The 23,908-nt window shown below is 44.4% G+C and overlaps 1 protein-coding gene across 5 annotated transcripts; it reads left to right on the forward strand.

Annotated features, from left to right (window-relative positions):
• On the forward strand, positions 74-22,422 carry LOC8062593 (probable tyrosine-protein phosphatase At1g05000). 5 transcript variants are annotated; one of them, XM_002459843.2, is made up of 6 exons: positions 78-608; positions 692-785; positions 3,337-3,394; positions 3,464-3,507; positions 3,601-4,453; positions 4,534-5,067. In XM_002459843.2, the coding sequence occupies exons 1-5, from the start codon at positions 316-318 to the stop codon at positions 3,775-3,777; spliced, it is 666 nt and encodes a 221-aa protein (XP_002459888.2). In that variant the 5' UTR covers positions 78-315; the 3' UTR covers positions 3,778-4,453; positions 4,534-5,067. The 5 variants fall into 5 exon arrangements, with proteins under 5 accessions (XP_021309569.1, XP_021309570.1, XP_021309571.1 ...); XM_021453895.1 differs by lacking the exons at positions 3,601-4,453; positions 4,534-5,067 and adding an exon at positions 22,082-22,422 and having other exon boundaries at positions 75-608; XM_021453893.1 differs by having other exon boundaries at positions 77-608; positions 3,337-3,507.

Raw genomic sequence — 23,908 nt, forward strand, 5'->3', positions numbered from 1 at the left:
TCTTGCATCGAATATGCCGTGTGCCGTGTGCGTCTCGAAAAAAATCTACAACGACATTTCAGAGGGATGTTTTTTTTTTTTGGAAAATCATTTCACAGGGAAAGGGAATGACAACTGAACCCGGTCGCCCCTTTCGGCCTTTCCTTTACCGGGATTCATGCGTCCGAAGAACAACCGATCAAAAAATCCCTCTCGGACCTCGAGCTCCGCGCCGCAATCCAGTTGAGAAGCTTAGAGCAACTCCACCACCAGATTGAGAAACTTGACCCTCCACGCGTGCTATCGGATTTGGATTTGTATATCCTCCGCCGAGGTATGAGACAGGAGGCGGCAAACAGCATAGTGGTGACCCAGGAGGACGCCCTGCACCACCGCGAGGAGCTGCAGCCGCCCCCCTGCCGCCAGGACGATCCGCCAGCACCGGCTGCGTCGCTCTCATGGCCGTCGTCACTGTCGGAGGGCGAGCCGGCGTCCGCGGCAGCGGGGGAGGAGCTGTTGTTGGTACCACCACTCAACTTCGCCATGGTGGACCACGGCGTGTACCGCTCCGGATTCCCGGACGTCTCCAATCTTCCGTTCCTTGAGACCCTCCGACTCCGCTCCGTCCTGTGAGTGTCGCCCCCAATCCACCGACTGCCGGCCTATTGAACCAACCATTCTTGATTGGTTCTTGAATGCGCTTGCGTCCCAGGTGTCTGTGCCCGGAGCCGTATCCGGAGGCGAACCTGGAGTTCCTCCGTGCCCACGGGATCAAGCTCTTCCAGTTTGGAATCGACGGCTCCAAGGTGAAGAAAACTCTACTGCTAATAGCACTACTCATTCTCTTTCTGATTAATTAAGTGCACACTCATTTCGATTGGTATACTTGCTTTGATCGTCGGACATCTTGGATTAGTTCTATTGTTATTTGTTACTTGGAAATTAGTCCTTAGAAAACCACACTTGTTTGTTGTTTGGTGAAAAGAAACAGAATGGCAGAGTTACTAGTGTATATTCAGTTACTCACTCCCTCTTTCCAATTGTAGGTATAAGAAAAAAGTTCTAAATTTAACCAATTTTTATAAGACTATAGTAACTTAAATTTCAAATAAATGCATTATCAAAGCACGTAGTGAATTAATTTGATAATGTAGGTGCTGGTGGATTTTTCTAAAAGTTTGATCAAAGTTAAAAATGTTTGACTTTAGGACAAAGCCAAAATAGCCAAAATGAACTATGGATTTAAACAGAGGGAGTATTAAATTATTACTCCTACTAGTTCTTCATTGTGCAGTTGATTAATTGCATTAATATTGTTTATTATTATTTTAATTTATTCTTGTCATTGTGCGGATTCCTTATGTCTCAGAGTAGCTGTCAACACAGAATGGCTGTCACACTCATGGCTTTGATGCTGGCAGTGGCTAATGTTCGCCAAATCTTCCCTCTTGTACTTCATATAGTGCCTTCTAAGCACAATTTATTAAAAGATATAGACATATGTCTTGTCCAAACTGAGCTTCTGTCCTGACCAGCACTTTTGCCTGAAACCATCTATCCATTAAGTTTCGCATCGAATAAAATCTTGTTGATATATTTGGTTTAGTTAGTGGGATTTGCTAGACCACACTTTGTCACATGCTCTTGTGGGATAAATGAATAATTTTCCTTGTAAATACAGCAAAAGAAATAAAAAACAACACATGTGCAAACAAGATACTATGCCATACATAGGCCTAGTTTAGAAACTCCAACCCCCTCGGGATCTCAGACTTTTCCGGACATGCCATTCTAATGAGCCGCTTAATTCTCCAGAGGGGCCTTTGCATCCCTGATTTTGCCTCACCCTTACTTCCAAACTAGGCCTTATTCAATTTGAGAATATATTTATGTCCAAAGCGTCTTGATTTTTGCTAAAATGTAGTGGTTAGATGTGTAAAATTTACACTGGGGTATTTTAAATACTGTGTACAAATCCATTTTAGTCACCTGATCTGTCGCAACAATCATTGTAAACCCCATTTCCTGAGAATTCATCTACCTCCTGTCCAAATAATAAAAGAACTGCCGCATATGACTCCTTTGGTTCTCTCCAATTCAGGGAATGCACCAAGAACCCTAAGGTTTGAGAAGTATGTGGGCATGGTGTACTTTGCGATTTTTTATTTTTGCTACTGTCTACAGTTGTGGATTCACCAAGAAACCATGAAAGTATAGGTTTAAAACTTAAGATGCTTGGACAAGAATGGTTTTCTATGTTTAGAACATTATTGATTCCCAATCTGATTATTGCAAGCAGAAGTGATGTTATTTTATTATGAATTCTTTTTCAATTTTACGCTTGGAGTTTTCTAACATAACAACAAAAATATCATAGCACCTTCCTCTCATCCGTATATTGGAGATATTTATTATGATTTTGTATTGCCCAAGACATTGCATCGGAGATTTGTGTATTTTTGTTGGTTAGTGCAATGGGGATTAAACCCTTTGTTGCAACATACTCCTTCCGTCCCAAAATAAGTGCCCTTCTCATTTTCCGAGGTGTCAAACACTTTTAACTTCGAGTAAATATATATGAGAAAATATCAATAGAAATATTAATATTTATAGTACATAATTAGTATCATTAGATAGATTGTTGAATCTGTTTTCATAGTAATGCTAATGTTTTTCTACAAACCTAATCAAACTTTTCTTATGTTAACTTTGAAAGTACATAAGTTTTCAAGTATATTTTTCCTGCTCTTCTGCAAAGTGAATTGAAAGGCAAGGAAGGTGGACATCTGCTTCCAGAAGAACTAGGACTAGTTTGTTTATTTGTGCTATATCTCGGGAGAAACATGTTCTATGGCTTGCATTTGGCAGTGTGGTTATTTCGAAATCTGGTTTCAAAAGTTGGAATTATTTCTATCATGACAAAAAGATAGGAAGCAGTCTTAGCTGGCACCTAGCATTGCCTGAAGACTGCTGTCTTAGCTGGCACGTAGCGTTACCTGACCGTGGTTAATTAAGCACTAATGATCTTAGTTTGAGATTGCCTAAATCTTTGTAGGACATATTAAGCAAGCTCTTGTGGTGGCAACTGTTATTAGTATTGTTTAATACAAGAGTTTTAAGTGTCAAAATTGGAATAATATCAGAATTGGGCTTTTGAAGTGTTTCTATGTATTATGATGATGGCAGTGTAAAATGATACCTTTGTAGTTTTACTTTTGGTTAATATCATGTAATTGATCATTATTTGCTTGTATCATAACATCATGTTGTTAGTTAATTTTGCCTTGTTTTTCACGAAATGGCACCTTTCTCATATCCTATAGCTTAGTTTTAGACTTTTGATGCTGAAAATAACAGGAGCCGTTTGTGAACATACCAGAAGATAGAATCCGCGAAGCTCTAAAAGTTATTCTAGGTAATGAAATTCCTTGTAGCTCATTTATGTTCTTCTTGTGTCCTGATCTGATGGCAATTTCTCTTATAGACGCAAGTAACCATCCGGTTCTTATTCACTGCAAGCGAGGAAAGGTAAGCAGCTTGATCGTGTCATGCACTCAAGCTGTGCTCAAAGTTCCCAATAAACTATAAGCTTGACATTGAAACATGAACCAAAATTTGCAGCATCGAACTGGCTGTGTGGTTGGATGCTTTAGGAAATTGCAGCGCTGGTGTCTAACTTCAATATTTGACGAATACCAGCGTTTTGCTGCTGCCAAGACAAGAGTTTCTGATCTCCGATTCATGGAGCTATTTGATGTATCTAGCATAAAGCATTTGCCAGCATCGTACCCATGCTAGGAAGCAAGCCTCAGCTGATGTCCGTGCTCCGAGACTGACATTCTCCCTTGCTATGCTATCCTTTTGAGTCTGTCTGTTTGATAGTAACATCGATGCATGATAAGAACTTTTGAGTTCTAGTTCCATTACGATGTCATCTTTTTCTTTTAAGAAAAGAATGCCATCCCTGGAAATGCTTAAGGGTAGTCTAATTTTGGGCTTGACCTACAAAACCGGGTAAATGGGACATTAAACTTCCGTTTTTGGTTTGATTTACCCCTGGGTGGTTTTCCAGGGCGGTTTTGGCCAGCGTGGCAGCCCAGCAAGAGGACGGCCCATGGGCTGAAAATGGCTGCCCCTACCCTCGTTTCATCCCCACCCCTTTCTTTCCCCACCCCCGCCGCTCGCCTCTCTCTCCCCCCGCCGGCGAACTAGGTTTTGGAGGTCGCGACACTTCTTGTTGGTGCCAGCTGCTGCCATGGCGGAGTCAAGCGCGCGTTCTTCTCGTGGCTCGGCTTCTGCAGGTCGTGGCGGTGGCGGCGGCTACGATGGCCTAGGGTCGCCGGTGGCGTACCACGTAGGCCCCCTGGACTACACGCCGGCGAAGTACTGCTACTGCCAGCTGAAGGCTTGCCGCTGGATCTCGTGGAGTAAGAAGTCCCCGGGGCGGAGGTACTGCAGATGCCAAAGGAGCGGGGTAAGCTTGTTTCTCCAACATTGGCATTTGTTGTTTGATGCATATCGTAGCTGTTGGATGATTGGTTGAAGTTTGTACAGACTGTTGCAGAATGTGCCTACTTTGTTTGGGTTGATGATGAACCAACTGAGTGGTACTCAGAGCTTATTGGTGATCTGCGTGATGAGGTGTGGAGGATGAGGAAGCAGGTTATGGAGCAGGGGGTTGATGTTGGCTATGTCAGTGCAATGGAGCATGTTCAACAGCTTCAGAAGGTGAATGAGTTCTTGCAAAACGAGCTCATGAAGAAGGAATCAGAACTTGAAGCTAAGGACAAAGCTTTGCAGATGAAGGACAAGGAAATAGAAGAAGGCAAGAGCAAGAAGGGTTCTACTGAGTACTTTAGGTTGTTGTGTTTGTTCTTCATGGGTATGGTTGTTGCCATGGTGTGTAATGGCAAGACTGGATGATAGATGTCAAGTCCAGTAGTTGTAGTTGTGTGTCAGTTATCTGTTGGACCTAAGTAGCTCTAGCTTTTGGATGGTGTGTAATGCCATATTTGCAATGGGTTGTAATGACTTTATGCAGCTATTTGATGTTAGAATGAACCTATGCTCAGATCATAGTTGTTTGCTTATTCACTTCTGAGATGAAAATGTGAGATGAAAAGCTAGATGCCATGAAGGCTTAATAAAGTAGAAGTTCCACAGACTTAGAGTACATAGTTTCAGCTGCTGCTACTACATGCAGTCTATGGTTCTGTGACAGAAAGATTCCTATCTTACAAACAAAAGATTTCTGTCACAGAACCAAAGCATTTGTAGCTCAGATCATAGATTGTTCAAGCATCTGTTCATGCTCCTATGTTACCAGCCAGAGTTACACACAAACCACAGTTACACATAAACTAAACCAAAAGTGTTGCACATCAAACACAGCAGGGCTTCAGTAGTTGTCTCCAAACATGAGATGAGCCAGTCTTCCACTTGAACTTCCCCTTGCTCTTCCTCTTCCCCTTACACTTGAACTTCCCCTTCCACTTGAACTTCCCCTATCTCTTCCTCTTCCCCTTGCAGGAGTTGTGGCACTTGAAGATTGGCTTGCAATTGGGGCTTGACTGCTTTGGGTTGGAGGAGCACTTGCTTTGGACTTTGCCTACATATGTATTAGAATATAAGACACTACTACAGTACAAATGTATTACAACATAACACTATATTTGCAGATTCTTACCTTCTTAGTTGTTGTCTTCTTGGTGCCAGCACTTGCCCCAGCACCTGCTGCCTCTGCCTCCTTTCTCTTCCTTTTCTTCTCTCTGGTGATGTGAGCCATGTTTTTGTTGGAAGCATGGGGGTTTTTGGGACACCTTCTTGAGTTGTGATCACCTTTGCCACACAACCTGCAAGTCATTTTGATACCAACCTTGCTCAGCTTTACTCCTTTAGGTTGTTCCCATTCCTCCCTCTTCCTCTGTGTCTTGGGCCTTCCAGGCATCTTCACATATGCTGGTGGAAGTGGCCTAGGCATGTCAGATATTGGCCAATTTGCTGCACCCTCTACAGGCATCAAAACATGCTCATATGTCCTCATGTATGCTTCTTTGCTGAAACAAGAAGCAATGTAATCTTCCAAGTTCTGGTGCCCTTTGTAGATTGAGCTAATAGCATGACAACATGGCAAGCCTGACAGGTGCCAGTACTCACAACTACATTCCCTAGTGAGCAACTTCACAATAGACTTCCTGTCTTCCCAGTCTTGGACTTCATAACCATCTGCCCCATTCCATAACACAATACACTTGCCAGATAACTCAATGTTCATCTTCAGCTTCTTAAAAACATTTGGACAAATGTTACCAGTCCACTTGTCAGCTCTTGCTCTATTCTCTTGTATCCTAACCATCAGCTTCTTTCTTATGGCCTCACACATAGAAATCACTGGGTAGAATCTGGCTTCCATGATGCTATGGTTGAAGCTCTCGCACATGTTGTTATCCACTGAATCACAGTTGTTGCCACGCCTGAAGTAAGCCCTACTCCAGTGCTCTGGTGAGGTTGTCATCATGTCTGCTGCACCCTCAGGCGTGTCTTGAGCAAGGTAGGCCCTGTACACATTGAAAAGCACCCTGTTTGAGGCTTTGGCACACCTCCACCATTTCTTCTGTAGTTTCTTGTCGGTATACTTCTTCCTCCTGTTGGCATAGATGTGCCTAGCACACATTCTATGTTCTGCATCAGGAATTAACTCTTTGACTGCCTTCAAGAGACCCTGCAAGCAAAAGAAATTAGGTAACATCCAAAATTTGAAGTTCTGCATATGAGATAGTAGTCAATCATACCTTCTGCTGATCTGAGATTACCACCCACTGAAGCCCTCCATTGTTGATATTGAGATCCTTCTGCAGCAAGGACAAAAACCAATACCAACTATCATAGTTTTCTATTGGAACTGCAACCCAAGCTACTAGGTACATCTGGTTGTTTGCATCTCTTCCTATTGCACAGAGCAGATTACCATTGTGAGCACCTTTGAACCAGCAACCATCCAATCCAATAACCTTTCTACATCCAGCCAAGAAGCCTGTTGACACCGTTTTTGGGCACGTGTCTAGGATGGCAGGATAAGGTGGCAGTACGATGTTTACAAAGCGGGTTGCCGATGAGGATGGTTGCCGATGAGGGAGAAGTTGAATGTGACTAAGTCCACGGGCAGTAATATGGTGCCGATGGCTAGATAAGAAAGTCTGCCGATGACTATGGCAAAGGATCTGCCGATGATGCAAAGGAGGAGTCTGGAAGCTGCCGGTCGTTATGTGGAGGAGTTTCGGTTTGTCACGAGGGATAGTTTTGTTATTTCCTTAATTATTTGCATCGTTTCGTATACGGTTTCCGTGTAATTTGGAATTCGAATTCTAATCGTGTCTGGTTGTAGCTCTTTGAGCAGGGTATAAATATAGACCCTAGGGCCTTGTAATAATCAATCAAGAAATCAATCAAACACACGTTTTTACTCATATTCCAGCATTTACTTTTCGACGACTTCGTCATACTTTTTCCTTTTGTTACGAGTTCTTAGGAATTCGTCGACTTAAGCTCGGCGTGTTCTCAAGTTCCGCGTGAGTACCTCTTAGCCGTGACATCCGGGCGCATCGCTGTTGTCAGGACTAAAGTATTCGAGTTATCACCTTTGCCGATAGCAAGGTCAAATCGGCTGGCACGCCTTAACGTTTGAATCGGGTATTAGCCCTTTGTGTTTGCAGACCAGTTTTGCATCAACACATCTTTTGGCACGCCCGGTGGGACCAGATTCAAGATCAAGATCAACATGTCGATCTCTGACCTCGATCAAGAGAACGTCATCCCCGTGACGGAGGCCAACCTCAAGGATGAGCAGAAGCAAGCTATTGCCCAAGCCATGGAAGAGTTCAAGCAGCAATGCCTGAGGTCTTTCAGCATAAACAGGAGCGGCGAAGTGGTCCAGAAAGATGCACTGCCGGCACCACGGCAGGTTACCTTTGACGCCAATCCTGGCAAGCTTCAAGATATGGTTGACAATGCCATCAATCGAGCGTTGATTAACCAAGCTGGTGTACTGTCTAATACGGTTTTCAATGCCGTGGCAAGAACTTTCAAGGAAGGACAAATCCCACCAGATTATGTGGGCCCCTCCCATCATCAGCCAACGGCACCAGAGGTCACGGCTCCATCGGCTGCCTTGACGAATGCAAGTGCACAATCTGCCGTCCCTCCAAGTACATCGGGGACTACTGGTGCACTATCTATGCCGATGGCAACCAACCCACAAATTTCAGTTGGGCAGCATAAACTGACAACAGATATGTTGGCATCGGCAATGTCAGGGTTGACTCTTCCTCCCAACTGGTGGGGTTACGGTATGCCTCCAGAGTTGACGCCGGGAACATCACAAATAACTGACATGAGGGGCAAAACTCCTATGACATTGGCACCTCCCAATGCGCCGGTGAACCAGAGTCCTCGGTATACCACAACTACTACTGCAAGGCCTCACACTGGAAATCCTCAAGATTCAATGTTCCAGATGCCCAACGCATCGGCAGAGTCAATGCTGATGCAACAGAGGCCTATGGCCCAGTCGGGGTATGTCAATTCAACGACGGTACCCAATTACCAATCATCGGCAGCACCTATGCCGATGAACGCTAATAATGGATGGCTTGGACATCAAGCCTTTCCACAATCGCCCCAGCAGAGTTACCAGACTACAGGGTTCCAGCAAGGGCAGGTCTATCCCGGGTTCCAAGGTCAGGGGATTCCCAACCAGCCAATGAATTTTGGACAGCAACTCGGAGGACAGCCAATCGGTGGACAGCAGTTTGGTGGTCCGCAGATTGGAGGACAGGTGATCAATACAATGTTCCGTGCAGATCACGTCCCGAACAGACACGTGGAGGTTCGCCACCAAGTGCCAGATCCGCAGCCGCCTCATCGGCAAGATGCCGATGCATATTGGGCCGATAAGATTGCTGAAGTAATGAGGGAACAATTTGGGATAAAATCCAAAGTCAACACTTATTCTTATCGGACACCGTATCCTCCCGCGTATGATTTGATCCCGCTTCCACATCGGTACAAGGTACCGGATTTTACAAAGTTTTCCGGACAGGACGACACGTCAACCATGGAGCATGTCAACAGGTTCATTATTCAATGTGGAGAGGCTGGTAACAGGGACGAATTGAGGGTTCGTCTATTTTCGTCATCATTGTCTGGATCGGCCTTTACTTGGTTCATATCATTACCTCCCAACTCAGTAATTACTTGGGCCGATCTAGAGAAGCAATTCCACAAATACTTCTTCTCGGGGGTTCATGAGAAGAAGATCACCGACTTGGTCAAGTTGAGGCAACGTAATGATGAGTCGGTTGAGGGATTTGTGCAGAGGATACGAGAGGTCAAGAATAAATGCTATAGCCTGGTTCTGGATGATCGGCAGCTAGCCGATTTGGCTTTCCAGGGTTTGTTGCCGCATATCAGGGATAAGTATGCCTCTCAGGAGTTCGAAAGTTTAAGTCATTTGGCGCAGAGGATTTCTGATCAAGACATCAAGCCTTTCGAGCCTAAGAGAGCATGGAATAAGAAAGTGTCATTTGTTGATGAAGCAACAAGCTCAGATTCTGATGAAGAACCAGTAATCGGTTTGACAGAGTGGGTAAAAAACAAGAAGCCGATGTCTTGTCCTTTTGGGCAGAAGGAACCAGAGAAGTTTGCTTTTGACACCGCTAAGGCTGATAGGATATTTGACTTTCTACTTCAGGAAGGTCAGATCAAACTGTCACCTAACCATGTGATCCCATCGGCAGAAGAGTTGAAGAGGATGAGATATTGCAAGTGGCATAATGCAACTTCCCATGACACCAACGAGTGCAAAGTATTCAGACAGCAGCTGCAATCGGCTATTGAGTCAGGGAGAATCAAGTTTGACAGTTCCAAAGCCCAGAAGCCGATGAAGATAGACCAACATCCTTTCCCGACAAACATGTTGGATGCTAAGGGGAAGGCTAAGGTCTTAACATCGGAGACAGCTGAGAAGAGTGCATCGGTAGATCCTCAGCATCAAGTTACTACTGCCGATGCAAGAAGTAAGGGCTTGGTCCAGGAAGGAACTAGCTCAGGAAGGCCTCCTCGATCTGGTATCGTCATAACTCATAGAAGACCTCGAGAAAATTGGCAACGACGGGAAGATCGGTATCGGCGCCAGCAGGAAGATTATCGACGGGAAGAAGAAGGATGCCGACAGGAGTGGAATCGGCACAGGGATCATTGGAATTGTCCATTCTTCATCCATTGTTGGGAGGAAAATATCAAGCTTCCTACTGACAGAGACTGCCCTGAGTGCAACGGTTATGATCGGTACGATAGGATCGATCGGCATTATCATGATGATGAACGGCGATTTAATGGGCCGATCAGAGGAAGGGTGTCAGTTCATGACCGGCTGGGGGGCAGATTTAGTGGGCACAACAGACTTAGTAACCGTGTCCAGTATTTTCCCAGGAACCAAGAAGAGCTCGAGGAAATGGCTGATGCGCGGGTTCCCGATGAATTCATATTTTGCAGGGATGCTAACACGCATCGTATGGAGTCAAGGGAGAACCGACGCCCGACGGCAAGGCAAAGGCCACTTCCTCCATGGTGCCCTGGAGGATTAACCAAGACACAGAAAAGGAGATTGCAACGTGAAAGGCAAGAAGAGCTAAACAAGGGAGAGAACTCTGGAAGTCGGCAGCCGTCAGACACTAAGAGGGAAGGTCCATCGGCAGGCGTCAACATGGTCTTCATGTTGCCGATGGAGTTTCTTGCACCAGCCAGTGATGATGAGTTGGAATTTTCTGATAAGATAGCTCAGTTGGCTCTGGATCCGATGACGGCTATCTTTGAGAAACCTGCCGATGACGAGAGGCAGCATCTTAAAGCTCTGTTCCTCAAAGGAAGGGTTGATGGGCAGCCAATGACCAAGATCCTAGTTGATGGTGGAGCTGCTATTAATATTATGCCGTATGCAGTATATCGGAAGCTTGGGAAAGGGGATCAAGATTTGACCAAGACCGATATGATGCTCAAAGACTTTGAAGGAAACGTGTCTTCAGTCAAGGGGGCGATATGTGCAGAGTTGACCATCGGCAGCAAAACCTTGCCGACAACTTTTTTCGTGATCAGCGGAAAAGGTGCTTACAACCTATTATTGGGAAGAGATTGGATTCATGCCAATTGTTGTATCCCATCTACAATGCATCAGTGCTTGGTTCAGTGGGTAGGTGACAAGATTGAGATTGTCCCAGGAGATTCTTCTTATGTTATCGCATCGGCAGAAGCGGATACTTACGAAAGGACCAGGTGCATTTCAGGAGAAGTTTGGGAGAAAGATTTTCTCAAAGTTGCCGATTATGAGATTCCACCGATCCAAACAGTCGGTTCTGACGACGGTTTTTAATGGATAGATTCGCCGATGATGGAAAATTAGGCCAGGGATTCACATCGGCCGATGATTTGGTAGAAGTAGATATAGGTAGTGGTGATAAGCCTAGGCCTACTTTTATTAGTGCTAAATTAGATCCTGAGAGTAAGCGACAATTGACTAGTTTGTTAAAGTAATATAAAGATTGCTTTGCTTGGGATTATACAGAGATGCCTGGTTTAGACCGATCAATTGTTGAACATCGGTTACCCATCAAGTCTGGATTTCGGCCACATCAGCAACCAGCCCGCCGATGTAATCCTAACATTCTACCTGATATTAAGGCCGAAATCACTAAACTTATTGAAGCTAAGTTTATTCGGCAGTGTCGGTATGCCGAATGGATTTCTAATGTTGTTCCGGTTTACAAGAAGAACGGGAAGCTTCGGGTGTGCATTGATTTCAGGAATCTCAATAAAGCTACGCCGATGGATGGATACCCAATGCCTGTCGCCGATCTACTGGTTGATGCTGCGGCTGGTCATCGGGTCATCAGCTTCATGGATGGTAATGCAGGTTACAATCAAATATTCATGGCGGAGGAGGATATTCCAAAAACCGCATTCAGGTGTCCTGGTCATGTTGGGCTATTTGAATGGATAGTCATGACTTTTGGGTTGAAGAATGCTGGTGCTACTTATCAAAGGGCTATGAATTTTATATTTCATGAGTTCATCGGCAAGCTCGTAGAGATTTATATTGATGATGTGGTGGTTAAGTCTGGAGATTTCTCAAAGCATCTTGCCGATTTACAAAAAGTGTTAGAGTGCACAAGGAAGCATGGATTGAAGATGAATCCCAACAAGTGTGCATTTGGTGTATCGGCAGGGCAGTTTCTTGGTTTCATGGTACATCAGAGGGGTATTGAAATTAGTCGAAGATCTATTGATGCCATCAATAAAATAGTGGCCCCTACCAACAAAACCGAGCTCCAATCCTTGATCGGCAAGGTAAATTTTATCAGGAGATTTATATCGAATTTGTCTGGTAGGATTCGTGCTTTCAGTCCTCTTCTTAAATTGAAAGCCGATCAAGAGTTTATTTGGGGAGAAGAACAGCAGTTGGCTCTGGATGAAATCAAGAAGTATCTAGTAAATCCTCCAGTTCTAGTTCCACCTCAACAAGGGAAGCCCTTCAGATTGTATTTATCTACCGATGGATCGGTTATCGGTTCAGCTTTAGTTCAAGAATTTGAAGGGAAAGAAAGGGTAATTTATTATTTGAGTAGGAGGTTGATTGATGCTGAAGCCAGGTATTCGGCCATTGAGAAACTATGCTTATGCTTATATTTTTCATGTATCAAGCTGAGACATTACCTGTTATCGGCCGAATGCACTGTTGTTTGCAAAGATGACGTGGTCCGATACATGCTATCTATGCCGATTATGAGTGGTAGGATCGGTAAATGGATTTTAGCGCTGTCGGAGTTCGATTTGCGTTACGAATCGGCTAAGGCAGTCAAAGGGCAGATTATGGCCGATTTTGTGACTCAGCATTGCGGTCTAGTGGAAACCTTGGAAATTGTACCCTGGACGCTCTTCTTTGATGGATCTACCTGTGACCGGGGGGCAGGAATCGGCATTGTATTAGTTTCCCCTAAGGGGAGGAAGTATGAGTTTTCCTTGCCGATTGTTGCCACATCAACAAATAATCAGGCTGAGTATCAAGCTCTGATCAAGGGATTGGAGTTGTTAAGAGAAGTTCGTGCTGATGCTGTTGAAATATTCGGGGATTCTATGTTGGTTATAAATCAATTGGCCGGAAGCTATGAATGCCGAAGTGAAGTTCTCATAACTTATTTCGAGAGAAGTATGCAACTGTTAAAGGAATTCAAGGATTTCCGATTGGAGCATGTTCCCCGATTGCATAATGAAGACGCTAATCGGTTAGCTCAGCATGCCTCGGGATATCAGCCAATGATTAATGCGACATCGGCAGTCGGTGCCGGTGATTGGAGGAAAGAAATTATTGATTATCTAAAAGATCCATCCAAAAAAGTTGAAAGACGGGTTCGATTTCAAGCAACCAAGTATGTGCTCCTTGAAAATGAATTGTATTATCGAACTATCGACGGAATTCTTCTCCGATGCTTGGGTGATGATGAAGCTAGAAGTTTGATGGGGGAAATCCATGAAGGAGTGTGTGGAGCGCATCAGTCAGCTTTTAAGATGAAGTGGATGATTCGAAGGAATGGATATTTTTGGCCAACCATACTTGAAGATTGTTTTAAATATTTCAAGGGATGTCAAGGTTGTCAAAAGTTTGGTAATATCCAGAGAGCACCCGCATCGGCTATGAATCCTATAATAAAGTCTTGGCCGTTCCGGGGATGGGCCATCGATCTGATCGGCCAGATTTATCCACCATCTAGCAAAGGGCATAAGTTCATTCTAGTTGCCACTGACTATTTCACTAAGTGGGTTGAAGCTATTCCTTTGAAGAAAGTCACATCGGCCAATATGATTGATTTTGTGAAGGAGCATATTATTTACCGATTTGGGATTCCCCAAACGATTACTACCGATCAGGGCACCATGTTCACATCGGGGGAGTTCGATGAATTCGCAATCGGTATGGGAATTAAAGTGTTGAATTCTTCTCCTTATTATGCTCAAGCCAATGGGCAGGCCGAAGCGTCTAACAAAGGAATTATCAAGCTTATTAAACGAAAGATTGAAGAAAATCCTAAGCGGTGGCATACATTATTAAATGAAGCATTGTGGTCTTATCGGATGGCTTGTCATGGATCGACCAAGGTATCACCCTATCAATTGGTGTATGGACATGATGCAGTGTTGCCTTGGGAAATTAAGGCTGGATCTAGGCGATTATCTTTTCAAGATCAATTAACTTCCGATGGTTATGCCACTTTGATGACCGATGAATTGGACGATCTAGCAGGGCATCGGTTAAAAGCTTTAATGAGTATAGAAGAAAATAAGAAGAGAGTTGCTAGATGGTATGATAAGAAAGTGAAGGCTAAAGAGTTTGCCGATGGGGATTTGGTATGGAAATTAATTTTACCAATTGGGTCCAAAAGTTCGAAGTTTGGAAAGTGGTCTCCTAATTGGGAGGGTCCTTATCGGATAAGTCGATCGGCTCCTGGTAATGCCTACATTCTAGAAACCCTCGAAGGAATTGAATTTCCCAGAGCATTAAACGGCAAATATTTAAAGAAGTACTACCCCAGTATATGGGTCGATGCATAGAAGTTTAGGTGCCGATAACACTCCTATCGGCTGGATCCAAATGCTTGGGGACAAGACTTGGTGTTTCAAAAGTTTAGGCGCCGATAACAGTCCTATCGGCTAGACTAAAAGCTGAGGAAGCAGGAAAGCGCAGATACAATGCCGATGGGTGTTAAGCAGCGTCTGGATTGCCGATATAGCGCGTAGCCGAATTTGGTTGGCTTCTTCTATCTCCTTGATGTCATCATCGGCAGAACCTTCTATCGGCTTCAGCTTCTTCTTCAGTTGGAGTGCTTTGCGACCATGAGCATTTCGCTCGCGCTCAAGAAGCCTGATGGTCTCTGGCAATTGGCTCTCTTCCTGTTGGGCTTGGGACAGAGCGTTCTCTACTTCCTTGAGCTCCGCCAACAGGGACTCTTTTCTTGCTGATAGATCGGATATCTTCTGCTTCAGCGCGTCTCCGGAAGATCTCAGGATACCGATGTTCTTGTGCTTCTCATCGGTCAAAAGCTTCTCTTTCCTCATTTCATCGGAGAGTTGAGTCTGAGCGGCTCTATCGGCAAGCCGCCGAGAAGCTCTTTGGTACTGCAGCTGGCGACTCTCCAGATGAGCGGCTTGGAACAGGATTTCTTCAACATCGGCTGGGATTTGGCCTCTGAGAGTTCTGAACAGGGTCTTGGTAGGGTCGGAATCATCAACCAATTGCGCTGTGTCCTGGTGAAGGAGAGCTGACAATTCTTCCAACCTGACCCTGACCTCTGCCGATGTGATGCCGACCGTCTGAGAAGTGCTTGCTTCTTCACCTTCTTCTTCAGAGAAATCGATGGCGAAGGAGAACAGGCTATCGGGAGAATCTTGTTCCTGGGAGGGAAAGCAAAATTAGCTCATACTTAGAGAATCGGCAAATAGTGCTAACGGTAAACGGTGACTTACTTGCTTCAAGGCGATCTCTTGTCTTTGACTGAGAAGTGCTGACGGAGCTGCAGGCTGATCGGCCAAAGATGCCGATGGAGCTACAGGTTGATCGGCTGAGATTGCCGATGGAACGATATCAACTGAAAGAAGACAAAAGGAGTTATGAGACTAAATAAGAATAAGTTCATCGGTAGCGATATTGTTAAAGTATGTTACCTGGAGGAGGGACAACGGTTGTCTGAATCGGGAGAACTGCCGATGGTATAATTGGACCCACCGGACCAGTTGTTTGTTCACCCGTGTCAGCTGATGTATCTTCTGTTTGAGATCCTTCCTGTTGGGGTTCTTCTATCTGTGGTGCTTCCTGCATAGGTGGGGGAGATGGTGCTTGCTGTGGCTGGGCTTCTGGAGAAGAAGGAGAAGACTCCACCGGAATTGGAGATACCGGAGGAGGAGGGGGAGTTGCTACCTTCTGGCGCTTTGTTCCAGTCTTAGCACCCGTGGTGCCCTTTCTCTTGGGTTGGCTAGACTGGGGGGCATCGGTACTCTCACACCTGGCTTTCGCCGATGCGCCGGTTTGCTGCAATAATGAACAAGAGTTTATAAGCATAAATATAGCCGATATAAAGATAGTCAGCATAAAGGAAAAGATTTGACAAATTGCCTTGAAAGCCCGCGCAAGAGTGGGAGCAGCAACCGTTGGTGATGTCTGAGTTCTTCTGGTGGTGACTTTCCTGAGACGTACACCCCGATGCACGATGGAAGCTAGAGTGGGAGCATTGTGGCCGATTGAGGAAATCGGGCCTGATGGAAACAAGTCGATCGGCCTGCCACTCCTGCTAACCAATGGAGGAATATTGTCAACCTGCAAAAGGAATACAAGGGTAAGCTGCCGATGGAGGTAATATTGAGAAGATGAAACGTTGGTTTGAGTTACTTACAGTGTCATCGGGAACTTCGTATTTGGAGTCAATCATGCCGCGGTATGAAAGTGCCGATCTGCAGAATAGATGCTCTTCCCATTCTGCCCACCATGACTTGTATGCCTGAGTGATAAAAGCAGCCGGAACCCATTCTGACAGATTTACATCTATATCGGCGTTTGGTGGTAGTTGAGCTGCTCGAGTCCACTCAAGAAGGTTGTTGATAGTTTCTCTGGGTTTTATCACATCGGCATAAGGAAGTGCAATCGGCAACTGGCCGAAAGCTAACTGGCGAGCTAATGCCGATGGATTGTAAAATTCGTAAGTTTGAGGGGAGGTTTTTGTGCTACCAAAGAAATTCACTGGAATGATTCTGGGGGTCACAATTGCCATCATCACCTCATTGTCCCTGTCGAGAGCTTCATCAAATGGATTGAAGGTCAGAGGGAGCATGCTATCTGGGTCATCATAAGCCAACCATGGTCGTTCGTCTCTGGTCAAACCCTCATACAGAGTCTGGAAGAATCGGCCGATCTGATCTGGATTACCCCCTGAACCAGGCAGAACTATGACAGCTTCGCCAAAGTTCAAGGGGGCGCGTGTTGCCGATTCCTCTTCACCCAATACATGGTTTTCAGCTATATCTCTTGGGAAACGCTGTGTGAACAGGTTGAAGTTGAGACGCTTGTGCAGATGCAGATTGAGCCACATGTTGACAAACCACCAGGGGCCTCCCAAGTTGCCAATGGATTGGCCGAGCAGAAGTTTCTGGGCTACTTGATGGAGAAGGTGGTAAGCAGCGCCAAGCAAGTATCGGCCGAGAGGGAATCGGCCACCGTTAGCCAGTCTTTCTGCTGCCGATAGGTAGACAGAAGTCGGTCCTGCCGATCGACCACAGAATACAAACTTGTCCAGCCACATGTTCAGAAAGGTAGTTTGTTCCTTTATGGTGACAGATCCTTTCCCACGGTACTTCTGAATGTACCCCGACCAACCGCCGATAGCGCGAGTCTCCACTTTGGCACTAGGGGCAGTATCAAAAAAGTGGGTGCTATCGGCAGAAGATATATCTAGACCAGTAAGCATGGCTACATCGGCAAGAGTAGGGGAAGCAGGGCCGTGGCCAAAGGCAAAAGCATTGAGGGTGTCTGACCAAAAGTAGGATGCAGCTATCAGCAGTGACTCGTTCCTATGCATATCGGTAATGGACAATCTAATGCATTGGGCTAGATTCCTTTCACCCCACTGAACTTCATTAGAGTTGCTGACCCTCAAGAACCAGTCTTTCCACCCTACAGTTGGGCTGGGCCAAGAGCGGAAGGTGTCCTTCCACAGATCTAAGGAAAAATTTTCGGCTCTGAAGGGGATCCTGTTGGTTTCTGCGTTGATAAGGTCAGTTGGATCTGGGTCCCCTAGAGGGCCGAGGCATTGAAGGTGTGGTTGATCGGTGGGGATGACAATTTTGTTGGACAATTCCTAGTGATTTTGGGCGTAAAAAGAAATACAAAGAGGAAAGAAAAGGAAGATGTTCAGTAAAATGAATTGCGAGTGAACAGGGATATGAAGAAAAATACAGAAGACGGGGTGGAGATTTGACCTCAGGGACGACGAACCCGACAGCCATCTTGCTGCGAAGGAGGCGTGTGAAGGCGCCGGAGTTGATGAAGAGGGGTACTTGTCGGAGACCTTAGGAGTTTTTGGTGGCGCCGCCGCTGGAAAAGTAAAGTTGGGTAGTAGAATGGTGTGATGGGGAAGGAGTACCCAAGAAGGAACTATTTATAGGACAAGATGGGCAAGGGCAAATCCGACTTATCTCTTTGCCGCATCCGAGAAATCCGAGGGTACTCAGGTGGATATGGTAACTGTTCGCACGGTAATCCAGGGATTGTGCAGGTGATCTGACGGGAAGCGGTCATTATCTGAAGATATTTTACTGTGCGAGATCTCCTGGTCGGTCCATCGGCGATATTCTATAACGGTCATATTGCCGATGGGCGGATAGAGGGGAAGTAACCGTTTTTGCGAATATCCTGGTCAGAACATCGGCAGATCTTTGTAACGGTATCGTTGCCGATGTACGACTGAGAAAAATGCCCGTTTAGGAAGTTGGGGATTTCGAGGAATCTGCGGAGGATTAGGATCAGAGTTGTCCAGATTGAGGTTGTCGGTTACCAGATTAGGAGCATTAATTGCGGGAGAAGGCACCATTACTGCAGAGAATTTCGGAGCATTAATAGTTTTATACTCCGAAACGGGGGGGCATGTGTTGACACCGTTTTTGGGCACGTGTCTAGGATGGCAGGATAAGGTGGCAGTACGATGTTTACAAAGCGGGTTGCCGATGAGGATGGTTGCCGATGAGGGAGAAGTTGAATGTGACTAAGTCCACGGGAAGTAATATGGTGCCGATGGCTAGATAAGAAAGTCTGCCGATGACTATGGCAAAGGATCTGCCGATGATGCAAAGGAGGAGTCTGGAAGCTGCCGGTCGTTATGTGGAGGAGTTTCGGTTTGTCACGAGGGATAGTTTTGTTATTTCCTTAATTATTTGCATCGTTTTGTATACGGATTCCGTGTAATTTGGAATTCGAATTCTAATCGTGTCTGGTTGTAGCTCTTTGAGCAGGGTATAAATATAGACCCTAGGGCCTTGTAATAATCAATCAAGAAATCAATCAAACACACGTTTTTACTCATATTCCAGCATTTACTTTTCGACGACTTCGTCATACTTTTTCCTTTTGTTACGAGTTCTTAGGAATTCGTCGACTTAAGCTCGGCGTGTTCTCAAGTTCCGCGTGAGTACCTCTTAGCCGTGACATCCGGGCGCATCGCTGTTGTCAGGACTAAAGTATTCGAGTTATCACCTTTGCCGATAGCAAGGTCAAATCGGCTGGCACGCCTTAACGTTTGAATCGGGTATTAGCCCTTTGTGTTTGCAGACCAGTTTTGCATCAACAAAGCCTTTCTTCAGAGCATCAAAACAAACATAAAACCTCTCAAAGACTTGGTTGCCCTCTATGTCTGGGTCCAGGCAGACAACCACAGTACTACCAGGATTGGACCTAAGTAGCTCTAGCTGATAGTCATATATCCTGTTGTACTCTCCTGACATAGCATCAAGTGCTTGCTTCTGCACCAGAGACTTGGCCCTCTTGCACTTTGAGATAGACACATCAGCTAGAAAATCCTTGAGCACAGCAGCCTTAATGAGACCAGCAAACCAGGTAGGGTTGTCTTTGATCTGATTGTAATAGTGCTTAGCAATTACAGTGGAGGTCACTAGGTTGTTGTCCCTCCTGGGTGGGCAAGTGTGGACATCTGAAAATGTGACCACCTTAAACCACTGAGACCTTGTAGTCTTTGACCCATATATCATCCAATTGCACCCAATCCAGTCACATTTTGCCCTCACCCTTAACTTTTCATCTATGTCAAACTTCAGTGATTTGTGTGCCTTAAGTCCATACTTGACAAGGGCATTCTTGAACTGCCTGCTGTCAATGAAAGCCATGCCAAGTGAGAAAACTGGAACCTCTGCCTTATGGTCAAACCTATTTTCCAATGTCTTCCACCTTCTGATCTCTTCATCACTGTCCTCCTCATATGAGTAGTCCTCACTAGAGTCAAGAAAAGGACTTCCAGGTTCATCCAAGTTTGGTACTTCATCAACTAAGTCCTCTGCCCTTATTTCACCAATTAGCTTGGCATGCATCCCTAACTTCTTTGCCTTTATGTTTCTCTTAATCTGCCTAGCATAGTTCCTGTACTACAAAGCTTCTTCATCCTCTGCACTGCTGTCTTCCTCTGGTGGCAGCTTGTAATCTTCATCTTCAGAAGAGCCTTCAGCACTATCCACCTCATCCACATCCTCTGCTTCTTCTTCTTCTTCTTCTGCAGGAGCTTTGCCTTTGCCTTTATCATCTAGTTCTGTAGGTGACTTGTCATCATCAGTAGGATCTTCAAGGAAATCTTCATAATTCTCATCATCTACTCCTTCATCATCTACTCCTTCATCATCCCCAAGCCAGATGTCTTGATCATCTGCTCTCAGCTCTGCAACATCCTCATCATACATATCAACACATTTATATCCAGTGTGGTGTTCAGCCATAACTCTGCACGAATCATCATCCACCAACAGCACGAGACCATTGGTGATATGCTTCCCAGGAATCAGCCAGTACAACGTCAACACTCCAGTGGAATTGTAGTGATCAGATAGGTGACCCAAGATCTCAAAATAGGATAACTTGTCCATGTCAATCCAAGACTCAGCATTGTCTCCTCCAACATAGAACTGGGCACCACCCACACTAGTAAAACTACCACCAAAATGAAATCTTATGCAAATACTATCATCCATCCTGCCATGAACACCACAGAACCACACTCAGAACATTTGTACTGAAATCCTACGATTTATACAAACCCTAACAGTACATCACCACAAACTAAATGCAAAACAGCATCACAGAAACATGGACAATGGTTCATAACTCAATCGGATCCAGTACTACAACGACATTGAACCCTAATTTCGCCGATAAACAAAACCCCAATATCCGCCCTAACCATATCCGCGCGGTGTGACACAACGAGAAATCACTCCAAGACCAAGAAGGAGCTACTCACCTGACCGACGAGCAGAGGTTCCTTCAAGGTCCGGTGCGCCCGATCATCGCCGTCGTGCCGTCCGAGTCGCCAGTGCTGAAGGAGACGAGTCGCCTTTTCGGCAGAGAGCGCGGGGGAGGAAGCGTGTGGGAGAAGAGTGAGACTAAGAGAGAGAGGGAGTCCGAGGGGCGTCTGTCTTCAAGGCCCATGGGCCGTCGGCCGCCACGCTGGCCAAAACCGCCCTAGAAAACCACCCAGGGGGTAAATCAAACCAAAAACGAAAGTTTAATGTCCTATTTACCCGGTTTTGTAGGTGAAACCCAAAATTAGACTACCCTTGATAGTTCAGGGGGTTATTTAGACTTTTTCCATCTTATTTTCATTTTTGGAGCATAGTGTTTAGGAGAAGCAAGTCTTAAGAATAAGTCCTTACTACATGTAGTTATCAGTTCATATATGTCACAAAGGAAGGAGCTTAACATGTGTTGCTACAGAAAATGAACGAAATCACGCAATTCACATGAACTTGCAACAATGCAAATCCGACGAATTCTTAGCAAAAAAATATGAAGCTGGAATCTTTATTTTATAACTTGAAAAAGACAAGAAAAATCTGATGCTAAACGTCTAAACCTAAGTACCTAACGCCGTATAACGTACTCCTGTCTTAAAATAGAAGTCATTCTCGCTTCATGATAAATCATTTTTTTAATTTTAACTAAGTTTATAAAAAATATTAGTATTTATAATACCAATTAGTATCATTAGATAGATCATTAAATATATTTTTCTAATAAACTTATTTGGAGATATATATGTTATAAGTATTTCCTATGACTCTATAATTAAAGTTGAGAAATCTTAACCCACATATATCCCATAACGACTTTCCCTCCAGACCGAAGGAGTACGCAAGTGCAGTTCACTTTTCACTGGTTCATCTCCCTTTTTCTTTTGTTTTCTTTCTTTCTTGTATTTTTAGGAAGTTCACCTGTTCAACCTATGCTGTGCAGATAAAGATCCTTGCATTGGTACCAAGCTCACGCCAACGCGGTCATACAAGTTTTGGTATCTTTTTGTGTTCCGATTGCTTGGTCCAGCATGTTGGGTCATGTCTAAGCAAGATATTTTATGTGCTCTTCGAGACTTGGACAACACAAAGTCCTGCTCCTGCATGACTGAAGTCTGATGCGCCCGTGCCGGCCTGCGTGTATTCTATCTGCTCCAAAACAAGAGCTGATAGACAACTCCCAACTCCATAGCTCTGTGCCACTGGTACATGTGCCGCTGCTCGCCTGCTCCACTCTGCCACGCTGGCAACAATATTCAGAGTGCCCATCAACCGTTCGTTCGCTAGCACACTATATATATATATATATATATATATATATATATATATATATATATATATATATATATATATATGGGTCGAGATTGTACGGAGTATGCAATTGCCCTCTATGTCAAAAATATACTCTATGAAAGGAACTGCAAGAATGACCATTGGATAGATGGCACGCGCGTAAGGGAAGAAAAGCTAGAATTCAATGAGAAAGAGTGACAAATTAAAAAGGAAATATTCCATATGGTCAAGTGTCTTGGTAGAATTCTCCAAAATTTATGTGGACTTTAAGAGTTTCATAGGATTTATAAAAGCTTGATCCATTGTTTGCTTATCTAGAAATTTCCAATATGAATCATTTGAACTTTCATTTTCCTTTGTTTTAAAGGGTTTTATATGTTTAAAAAATTGTATATGATTGACTTTCTGTAAAAGAAAAAGTTCAAGAGGTGGAAAAACAACTATTTATTTTGAGAACTGGGAAAACCCTTATAATCATAATATGCACCCCGTTGCACAAAACTAATTATTATTTTTTAGAAAAGAAGGTTTTCCCCATTTTATTGATAATGAAGCGTTAGCAAATGATTACAACGTAGGCATATAGGCGCGCCTGCAAAAGACAAACAATATAAATGTCATTGTGTTCAATCCCAAAGTTCTCAAATAGCACCGAATCATAATTGAGTTAAATCACAGCGTTGGAGCCCTACTTCGAAGGATGAGAACCCAATGTTGGTGGTCTTGATTGATGCAAACCTATTCTAGGAGGCTGAGATGTTTTCCGCTTCATCTTCTGGATCAACAGCTCCATCTTCTCCTCTATTACTCTAGTGAACATAGGCTTCCATCTTCTCAACATCTTGGAGATCTTGTCCAAACAGCTCCCTGAAAGCAAATATTGTTACATAGTTTCCGAAGACACCATGAAGCGGCAGCAAGAAACCACATTGGTTAACAAATGCTTTTTGCATTGTTGGCAATCCATAAGGAAGACACAGATTCATATGACCAAACACCACTTAAATCAAGGCACTCAGATAGATAAACCCAGAGAGCCTTAGCCACACAACAATCAAAAAACAAGTGATGAATCCATCCAGGTTCAAAGCAAAACATAAGTTTTGTCATCTACATTCCTCCTCTTGACCAAGTTATGTCTAGTAAGCAATTTATATTTTTGACATTAGTCAGAGAAAGATTTAAAGTCTTGGGTGTATCTTCAGTTTCCAAACGGCATGCACAAAGACAGGTTTCACACCATGATAATTAATAACAACATGTAAAGATTGAGCTGAAAACTTCCCATTGGAGATAATCTGATCAGACTCATCATTGAGACTCATCTCCTCCTTGATGCCTACCCGCTCAAACTAGAGATTCATAAGATTCTCAGAGACACTCCTAGTAAAAGAGAGCATTAGTGTTCCTCCATCCCAGGCATGTTACCATATTGTTCACAAATCACTTTCTCCATTCCAAATTACAAGACGTTTGA

Source organism: Sorghum bicolor, chromosome 2 (genome assembly GCF_000003195.3).
Source record: "Sorghum bicolor cultivar BTx623 chromosome 2, Sorghum_bicolor_NCBIv3, whole genome shotgun sequence".
Lineage (NCBI taxonomy): Eukaryota > Viridiplantae > Streptophyta > Magnoliopsida > Poales > Poaceae > Sorghum > Sorghum bicolor.